The sequence below is a fragment of the Ambystoma mexicanum genome, chromosome 12 (genome assembly GCF_040938575.1).
Source record: "Ambystoma mexicanum isolate Mex_15411 chromosome 12, UKY_AmexF1_1, whole genome shotgun sequence".
NCBI classification, from domain to species: domain Eukaryota; kingdom Metazoa; phylum Chordata; class Amphibia; order Caudata; family Ambystomatidae; genus Ambystoma; species Ambystoma mexicanum.
The window spans coordinates 6,518,630-6,529,542 of record NC_090936.1 but is presented as its reverse complement, the minus strand read 5'-3'; the positions used below and the strand labels follow the sequence as shown (position 1 = coordinate 6,529,542).

At 44.2% G+C, this 10,913-nt stretch overlaps 1 protein-coding gene across 1 annotated transcript in view; it reads right to left on the bottom strand.

The window, feature by feature from the left end:
- Positions 1–807: 807 nt before the first annotated feature.
- The window catches only part of LOC138513155 (uncharacterized), a 552,911-nt gene continuing 542,805 nt past the window's right edge, over positions 808–10,913 (bottom strand). The window contains exon 5 of the mRNA XM_069627780.1: positions 808–1,493. Within this exon, the coding sequence (XP_069483881.1) occupies positions 1,428–1,493 (66 nt within the window). The 3' untranslated portion in view covers positions 808–1,427. The remainder of the gene's footprint in view (positions 1,494–10,913) is intronic.

Here is a 10,913-nt window from a genome sequence, read left to right as displayed (position 1 = left end):
ATCCCCCAGTAACCAGCAACAGACCCTGACATTCCCATCTTCCTATGGCGGACCTGCTTTGCCGAAGATAAAAAGTTTCAGTTACTGATGAACACGTGTAAATAACATAAGATCCATACATTTGTTTACAATAAATCAAAGCATAGCAAGAAGAAAATATAAGAAAACATACCATACCTTTTTCTAAAAAAACAAGTTTGATTTTTGAAAATATTTTCAATAACTGTTTAGGCATAACCAGACTTATCAGTATAAATTGTACCAAATTTTATTTTTGCAAGAGCGAGAAAATTATCATCACATTGTCTGGCATTTTCATAAACTACTTTGCTAAAGCTTTGAATGCTGTCAACATAAGACTTAAGGATAAAAGGTTGATGAAGGAAGGGCTGTGCACACTGTTTGATGTGTTTCTATGGTGACAATTATTATTGCAAGAAAACTTCTCAATAGTAAATTGCTTAAACAAAAAGCTTCCAAACGTATTCACGTCTATATCATGTCAAAACAAATCAGATAATAGCATGGGGAGATAAATATACTATATCTTAACATCTGCTCAGTTCTATTTTTACTGTTTTGTACACTTGTTTGGAAGTAAGATGGATTGTATTCAGTCATGTTTAAATGACTCTTCTTCTCTCCTGTCCTTTGTCTTGTAATGGACGTTTCTTCAATTCTTCATGGCTGTGTCCTTAGTGGAAATGATATTTCACAACTGCTCGTCCAGCCTTTGCGATCACATAGAATATAATCCAGGTCAATACTCCAAGACGATCAAATCAGGTCATGGGGTATTGGCTGAAGTATGTTTTAAAGTATTTTATTAACTCTTCCCTCAATACTGGAATAACACGGCAGAAGCTATCGATTTTCAGCAATCGTCACAGAACGACGGCTCTCAAGCAAGAATTGCTGATGGTAAACTTCACAAGTAAACCTTCGCTGCTGGTGTAATTAAATAATTGCATGAAACCATTACACTTAATTTAGTTTAAGTAAACATTTTAAAATGTATACATCCAACCTTTTTCATCAATGTTTGGTTATTTTCCCATTACAGTTTGAATATTAAGGGTGCTATCACAAGTTGGATCCAGCTGGAGGTATTACTCCCCCTTTCTGCCCAACTTGAGATGGGGCGGAGCAGTAAATACGATGGTAATAGTATTACCACAGCATTTTACTGCTCTGCCCAACTCGTGATGACCCCCTAAATCTTTGACACATGCATGCAATTAGTTTTTCATTATAGTTCCAGTACCTAACAATTCAATACCTATTTATTTGCCCACACATTCATTTGGTTGCCCATCATTAAAAATGCTTGCGATTATTATCAAATAATGACATTCATAGATATGCTTTGCGTTCATTATGTTTAGCAGTTTGGCGATATTTGTAAGCTTTGCTGGCAGAACACTCATTTAATCCTCTGGAACAAATCTTTTCCCGTCTCCTTGTACAATGCGTACTTTTTCTGTAAAATAATCCTACAGCAATAAAAAAGACATGTTAGTTCTAACTAAATAGACGTGGCACCAAGACAGAATACAAAGAAACACAATTCAACAACTGCAGAAAATGTCAAGACAAAATGTGTACCTTAATTTTTCAAATACATTTTCAAATTGATGTTCCCCAAAAGTTACATTTAACATGAAAGTGAACCATTTGTTATACTGCATTGGTATTCTCATAGTTTGTATATGTTCATATGTGTTTTTGCTCTGCATGAAAAGGTATGAAGCTTTACATTTGGTTTGATACACTTCGTCTTTAGGATATGTGCATCTACTATGTGTCTGGTGTGACGATTCACTAGGTCGCATCACTTCTCCCAGGGGGCGGTCCTTCCCTGTGAGGTTACAGAGGTGAGGGGATGAGGACTCGGTCTGGTGAAAGATCTCCATAAACAGTTGGCTCCTTCCTTTCCATCATTCGGGAATAATACTGTGGGCCTCATTACGAGTATGGAGGCAGCCATGCCTTTAACAAGGGCATGGCTGCCTCCATACCGGGCCCAAGTACCGGGTTCCTTCAATGAGGAATAACTGGGTCATTCCAACTTAGGAGGACCCGGTAATTCCTCCTTGAAGGAACCCATCCCCATTCCCATTTGAGCCCCCCTAGGGCTCAATGAGAATGGGGAGGGAGCTAATAACAGGACCGTTATTAACGGCCCGTTATTAGCTCCCTGTTCCCCTCGCAGGACCTGCTAAGGACGCATGGTTTTACCAGTCGTCCTTACCGGGTCCCGCAAAGGGAACCTCGTAATAGGCGCTCCCGTAATGAAGGGTGCCGGTCCCGTACCGGCACCCTTCATTATGGGAGCTCAAAGGTAATAATGAGGCCCTGTGTGTTAATGTGAAGTTTCTACTGTCTCATCTATAAATCCTAATAGCACTGAAACGAAGAAGAACCAAAGAAACATACAGATTAATGATGGGAAGAATTATCCAAGAACTGTGACGAGTTGGCCACAGGAAGGAATGAAGAGCACATCAAAGACATTATCAGCCAAAGCTAACGCTAAACTGGGGCAGACCCAGCTGTATAAAGTATGCATCAAAGAAGGACTAATGAGAGAGGGAGTAGGTTGCACATTGAAGAAAGCTGGCATGCATCCTGTAGGACGAAGGAACTTCAAACCCGGGCTGCCCAATTTGCTGAGAGACAGTCAGTATCAGAAGGAGAAACTGTCATCCGCCAGGCCGGCCGCAGCCGAGATTGGTGGTTGCTTCCACGTTGGAGCTGGAGACGCGGAGGTAGAGTTTAGTCCCTTCTTTGTTTCCGCGTCTCCAGCGAGGCAGCGCAGCGCGGCCGGTCGTATTTAAGGCCCGCCTTCCGGCACGACGCTGCGTTGCAACCCTCCTCTGGATGTTTTCCTGCTTCTGGGTTAACACGCTATGTTGTTTCTGTCCTCTGGCTTCGGCTTCCTTACGGAAACTTCCTACCTGTTCTGTTCTGTGCCCCTGCTCCCTCTATACTCTCTGGATTCTCGCAGTCGACACCTTTCTTCCCCGCTATGCGGAGCAGGGCTCTGCTGGGTTTCTCTCTCCTTCTGTTGCGGCTTCCGCCGCTTGTTCCCTTTTTCTTCCCGCTCCTTACCTGGCCTCTCTGCTTATCCTTGAGGCTCTGCCTCATCCAGCGGTACTATATCCAGGTCCTGCCTTCCTTCCTGCCTCATACTGGTCGCATCTTCCTGGACTCTGCTACTCCTGCACTCCTGGCATCTGGACTATCCCTTCGCTACAGACATTGTGCTCTGCCTCGGATTCGACCATTGCCAACGGTCCATACTGACATCTGGATTGAAGAGCGTCACAGCTCCACTGCAGGGTTTTTTCCCCTGTGGGGGTTTTCCCTGATTTCTGGCTTGGTTCCGGAAGGGAGTCGCGGGACAGCTGTTTGAACAGCAGTCACTGTGGCTTCCCTCCGTGACAAGCACCATCTTCCCAAAAAACAGAAGGACTACCTCGCGAGACGCCACCTGCAAGAGCTTGACACTTCCAGCAGCTCAGGTGAGGAGAGTGTGTGTACCAAGGAGGCTGATGTCGGGGTGCATACTAGGTCACAGAAGCTGAAAGGAGCTCACGAGCTGGAGTCCAACCGACTCACCAAAGAAGCCTGTAGAGTCTAGCGTGGCGTGACCTCATTGAGGTTGACCTGGCATTCAAAGCAACACGCTGAGACCGCTGCTGCAGTGACTCTGTGGAGTCACAGCGAGCAATGAAGAAGAAGGCCAGAATACGCATCAAAAGTGTGGGAAGTCCGATGCGACCTGAGACCTCGGAAAGAACCGGTAGCACTCCCCCCGTGAAGATACAGGTAAGTAACAGGAGTTGCGGGAAAGCCGGGTGCGGTCCAGTGAGCCTAAAGAATCATTAAGTACTCGGGAGTGATCTCCTTCGTCACAGTGGTGCTACCCAGAGAACCAAGAGTCACAAAGTACTCAGGAGTGTTCTCCGTCATCAATGTAGTGATACCCAGAGAACCATACTCTGGATTGATCTCCCTCGTCACAGTTGTGATACCCAAATAAGCAAGAGTCAAGTATTCCTCAGGAATAAACTTCCTTGTGACAATAGTGATACTCAGAGAACCAAGAATCATATATCCTTCAGGAGTGAGATACCTCATCACAACAGTGATACCCAGAGACCTAAGAGTCAAGTCTTCATTGGAGGCGATCTCCCTCAAAGCAGTTTGAAGATAAAAAGCCACTATATACAAGATTACCTAAGGAGTATGTTCCCTCGTCACAGTGAGAAGCATAAAGTATATGAAAGTTACCAGACAAAGAACTGTCTGAAGGTGATTTTCCTAGTAAAGTACTGATAACCAGCAGAAGAGTGAATAAGGCATTGACATTGTTGTTCAAATGTCCATGGAACAAAATAAAGAGACTTGTCAAGCATTGTGAGAGGAACCGCCAAGAACCAGTTTATGGAACTGTTCAAGACAGACCAGGAGAAGGGAGTAATTCACCTGGTCTAGGTCTAGTTGGTGTGATGCTGTGCCATTGTCGCTGGTCCCTGTGGCATCATTGGCGGCATGTTTCAGGTTTACACCATGGTTCTACCAAGATGTCGTCACCTTCCATTTGCGATGTTGCATGCATTCCTCGGGAGACAGCTGTTTGCACTCCGCCCCGGCACAGAAGGCAGTACTTCATTGTCCTCGACCAGAGCAGCATTGCTACTCTCAAAGTTGCCACGCTTCATGAGTTTGTTTTCAGTATAGAAACTGTTTACCTTTGAAATGTATTTCTCCATATACTTCTTACTTACTACCTTTTCTCTACTGGGCATTAGGTACGGCGGATCCTCCTCAGTCCAGATCACTCACTCGTGAATACCAGACTCTCTTACATACGGTTATGCCCCAGCCTTCCCGGGTAGCTTATCAATGTCACAAGAAACACTCTTCCCACTCTCTCCGAATTCTCACGCAAAGCTCACACTTCCTTTTCGTATCCCCAGAACGCAGACTACTCATATATCATTTCAGGACTAAATTCCCCAGAGAGCACTGTTCCCGTTCGTGAGGTCCGAGACAGTCGCCTTCTTTGTAATTGGGCAGTATGTCACACCCAGTTGGATTCACTCTCAGTCTTCATTCTCTCTCTTCCTTCTCGCATGTACTCATACTTACTTTTACTCGTAAATCCCCCGATCCTCTGGCAGCAGTGACTGGTACCATGACTTCGGTCCTTCCCTTCCGAAGTACTGGGGAAAGGAGCCACCCCTAAGGGTAATTACCTCACTTGCACAATCTGAGAAACAATAGTCTCCAGCCCACACTTACTGTGTGCCTTGCTTTATAGCAGAAACCCAGAGGACAGAGGGAAGATCACCCCTGGACGCCAGCCTCCATCCTCACATCCAGGACCGTTGTACACAAGCTACACAGGGTTTTCTATCCCACTAGGGTTTCGCTGGAAACCTCTCTTTGCTCATACATGGTACGGAGCATGGAGAGGTGACTAGGTGGACTCTCATTTCAACTGGAAGCACCAACTGGTACCGGTTATTGGATGGCTTTTGTCGTGGTTGCAGTCCATATTGTTAAGGATCAATATAAGGTATCGAAGTATTACAGTTGATAAATCAGACACTCTTCCAAGACAATGCTGTTGAGTCAACCTGAGTCAGAAATACTTCCACAGAAGAAGGTAGACATTCTCGTTTGGTTAAATAAGAACTTTATTGAATGCCTTTTTTCTTTACTTTCTTAGAGGCAGGGATAGAGTAGTTGGTTTGGACAGAGGATGGTATTTAAGTTTCTTTTGACTTACACCCTGACGAGCACCCGAGTTATTCTAGGTTGAGGTAGAGAAACCTCCCTCTAGAAGTAGGGAGAGATAGGTTTCTTACTTCATTTATTTAAAGTCTCTAGCCCAAATGCCACCTCTGTTTCCACCTTCTCCCTCTAGTACGCCACACTGGTCCAATCAAAAAGAAGTACATTGGCATAAGGGAAAAATGCAGGTAAAGGTTAGGGATGAATTACCCAAACATTTGGAATTAATAACCCAAACATGTATATACATTACCAAAAACTCAAGAAACACACACTGTGGCGGATGATCTGCAAACTCATCTTGAACTCGAAACCTTTCCAACCCTGTACAGGCGGCTTCCGCTCTGACAGTGCAAATAACACCACATGTGAAATTGCATCTATTCAAGTTAGCCTTAAGCTCCTCCATTTTGTCCCGTAACATACTCCATTTTGTGATCTCCCATTTAGAGCTTGAAGGAATATGTTCACCACATGAAAATGCTGAGATTTACAGAAATGTTGTTGCAAGGAATGGTGAGCTCACTGTTTGTTCAGCCTTTGCCCTTGGAACAGCAAGGACCATTACGATGAGATATAATGGATGCCTTCCCTCTAGATGCTAATACCTTGGGTCTCACAATGTATGTGCTAATGATTAATGACACAGCAGACGTTCTGTGCATACCAGGAAAGATTTATCCTAAATAAACTGCAAATGCACAGGAACCTTTGGTTGTGCAAACAAATTTAATGGCAAAGGGAATATCTCCTCACTGTGGAAACAGTCTGTTGTCTTTTAAGGTTAAGAATGTGTAAGCATGGAACCTCTGACCAAAGTATGCTTTCTCAGAAAACCTATACGGAGCAGGAAGCCATAAACTGTCTGTGAAATGACATCCTCAGCAAACTAATGTGTATAAAAGATTTGGTTTCCTTTCTGTAAATTGCTCACTTCACTATGACTATGTTTGTGATTGAACCTGGGTCCGCTTAAGCAAATAAAAGCTATTGTTTGTACTTTAAACTACGTATCTGACGGTCTTATCTTATTAGCAGTTACCAGTTTTTGGTCTTACAATTGGCACCCAACGTGGTGCCCTTTCGAGGATGATCCATCACATTTCGAGGACTGAGTAACCGAGCATTGGGACCACTAATTACCGGTGATCCCTGCAAAGTTGAGACAAAGTTTCTTGCAGCTGCTATTAGTGATCCATGTCAGCCTCCTCGCCCAGTGATCATCCCGATGAGGGTCCCGAACAGTAGCTGGGACTGTGTTTAGCCCTTTTGAAGACCTACAGCCACAGAGTTTGTTTGATGGTGGATATTTGATTTTGATTGAAATCAGGTGTTTCTGTTTCAAGCTCGTTGTACAAAAATATTTTGCCGGGTGAGATACCGTTTTGAGTAAAAATTCCTGGTTTTAGTAAAATGCGCACTTGCTGCGCAGTTCTTTGCTGTTGTAGAAAATAACCCACTGGTTTAGAATATGGTGAGCCTGCCCCACCTGATGGTTCCCCCACTTATGATATGTATATTAAATATGGGTTAGGAACAATTCTTTTTAACAGTCTTTGGCACCGCCAGACCAGACATGCAAAATTGGTTCATTTGAATTAGCAAGAAAACAGCATTTGAAGTCCGTTTTATTGCAGAAAAAGCCTAGGCCAGTCGCTTTTGATGTGGTTCGGGATTGGCACAAAGAGGCCACCCAAAGCATTAAATGTAGACAGAAGCAAGTTCACAGACATATGACCCAAGCACAAAAAGCTTTAGTACATGACCAAAAGCAGCAGGAAGACTGTAATACTGTGACAGACAGGGCCTTACAGTTGGACATATGCAAAATATACTCATCCAAAGACTTGCATACATCTGATAAATTAATAGATGCATTATTGAGTGAAAGACGAAACCCTCCGACTGCACCCCCTCCCTATGTACCACCACCACCACCCCGACCAGTGGTGCATATACCCGTCACCGACTCTTGGCCCGCTGCACCTCCCACACCAGAACTATTTCACACTACGCCACCTAGTTCCCCTGCTGCTTCGAAACCCAATACTCCTCTATTGCAAGTTTCACATCCCATCAAAACACTTATATATAGGTGCGTTATAAATGCCATATCATATCATATCGGTGATCAGAGGGCATTCCTACATAGCGCACTGACAGGGAGGACATAAGCAAGGTTACAATTAACAGCGGCGGACTATATGCTGGAAGGAACTGAATTAGCTGTCTCCTGTTCTTTGACTCAATACCCTAAATATTTGTTGAAGCATATGAGGAAAATACTTGCCCGAGAATGGCTCAAACTCACTGATACTGCAGTACCCCGAGACTTGCACCATTTAAATCATTCAGCATTGTGAGAAACCACAAGGTTTCTCAGCCACTACTACTCAGGGATCTGTCATCCAGGTGGCCAGGACACGACCATCACTTTTGGATCCAGTTCCTGGTGGTCGACCAGTGTGGGAGAATCCCGTGGGTGAGGGGTCTTCGGGGAGTGGGACACCTGATGGTGAGACGCAGTATCCACTTCCCTGTAACGCATTTACTCCATCCTACCAGATAAGCTACGTAGGGACTCTATTCCCCCTTTTCCTACACAAACACTTTCACATGGACAGCCTGCTCTTGGAGAAAACAGACTAACACCCGAGCAGTATACCTGACATGTCCCAAAACAATGGTCAGACGAGGTCAGGCCATTACTGACCATCACACACCTGACTTCCATTAAACTTCCGCACACAGATAAAAGGCGGAGAACGAAAACACACACTGATCAAGGCAAAGAACACAAGCAAACAGCACTTTCGAGACGGCAGCTGAACAAGGGACGAAAGACATTGAACTACTAGGGGTTTGCAAGGAGGGATATTCCCTTGTCCTTTCCGGCAAGAAACCGTTACTTTCATGAGACCTAGAGATTGGACAACTTAAGGTCAGGAAACCAGGTCGAGGAATCCTGCATTGTGTTTCGGAGGTACACACGCTCCTCCTACATGACTGATCGAGTAGGGGAGACTCAGCAGCTGCTGTGGTGCCGTCTTTGGCTCCAAGAAAACAGTAACAACAAAGAGATCAACACAGCCGGTGAGTTGGAGAGACTAATACCAGACCAGTCTGTGCTGAAGCCAAGGTTTTAAGTAGCAACATTGTATAACGAGTGCTTGAACGAACATTGTTAATATTCTTGTGATGAAAGACACAAGTAAAGTCAAACTGCTGATGAATGCTTGAACTTTGAAAGGAAAGATACAATACTGTTGACAGAGTGGTCCGGCACTGTGTGAGTTCTCAGTCAAAGGTCTCTGTAAGGTATCGTACCAAGACATGGCAGAAGTGAAAGTTAAAAAGTTGCAAGGAGAAAGAGTTTGTGAATTAAAGTGGTCCTGCGACGGGTCAAGCCAAACCCTGTGCACAGTTGAAAGTCTTCAATTTTTGATACAGAAAGGAAAGATTGGAAAATGAGATAAAGTGGGCTGAGCCCGATCGAGGGAGGCCAATTGAGAACATTGTGTTAAAGTGGGTCAGAGCGCGATGGAGGGAGACCCGGGGTGAACAGTGAATCATCAGAGAAATTGTACATGTGGAAATCCTGAGAAAAAATGAACGTTAATATTTGTCGCATCAGGCCCTCTGTAATAACAGACTTTGAATGGAAAAGAGACTTTGGTAGAGAAGGTCCTGATACTGAGGTTTTGAACTGCATCCTCGTGCTAGCGAAGCCAGAGTGTGTGCTAAGCTCGAGTGTGCCACCTTGCTGAAAACGTGGGGAAGGGAAGCCAACAGCTCAACTATCCTGACATATAATTTCCCGAACCCTTTTCTTTTGCATAACATTGTTTCCCACACCATTTGTATTTAGAAGTAAGGATTGGCAATAGGTTTATTAGTTTAGGCCCTTTTATTTTGACAATACCTTACTAGGACTGCGTTATTATTATTTGATGGTTGAAGCTTGCGCCCATCTTTATATTTAGGATTAGACAGCCATTTTTTCCAACCCATTTTGAAAGTTCAATAAGCACCCTTGAACTGTGATAACTTGTGTCTGTTTTCCCTGTTTGATATCATGCCTTCCTTTCATGTGGTGTCAGGAGCGGGATGTGACTCAGTTGAGACAAATTAGGGGAACGTAAAATTCCTGAAGCTTAGTCATAGAGCCTCAGATCCCTCTATCGCCAGCTGCACACATATCCGGTGCTCACACGCACCTTTTGATTCTCTCTATTCTCTCTACTGACTTGAACTTCGGTTCCCGAGGGCGTTCAACCTACCAGCGCCTTGAGACCATACCAATGGTACATAAGGCGCTATATAAATGCAAAGTAACATAACATAACATAACATAACATAACATGAAATAATCCATAAGCTTTGATATCTGTAGCAGCAGAGAAGTTTTTCCCTCCAGGGAAAAGAGGGATGATTCCCACAAACTTAGTCCTAAAACCCCCTGCACAGCGTTATATAAGATTGGCTCCAAAATCTGGCCTGGAAGTTCGGTCTGGATGTCCTAGCAGGTGTCATATATCCCGACTTCCGGGGAGACATGAAGATTCTCCTACAGAACCATGGCGATACTCAATTTGAAGTACATCGTGGAGACAAAATTTCACAGGGAATTCTTGAAAGGGTTCTATTTCCCTACCTTACAGAAAGTGAACCAGGAGAAACAGAGAGGTAACCTAGGTTTTGGAGAAGCCCATGAACATCCACCACTCGGGCAAAGAGGGGAGAAGAGCCTACCATTCTTCCCGACCTAGCCTTCACCTAACCAAATGATCCAGCATGTGCAGTGGCTTTCTTACAGGTGACTCCTGAAGGGGAAGGATTAAAGAAGGGAATCCCTTTTTTCTTCTTAAAGCAGGATTACTGTATAGAAAGGAAACCTCCAGAGAAGGCCTAAGTAAAACTCAGTAATCCCCAAAACCCATTGGAAGATTGTGCTAGAGATTGCACATTCTCATATGACAGGGGGCATTTAGGACAATCTAAGACTCAAGCTAATATCAGTGGGAAGTTTTACTGGCAAGGTATCCATGCTGACATAAAAACTTCAGAAATGTGAAATATGCCAGAAAACCAGTATGCATATGATTCCC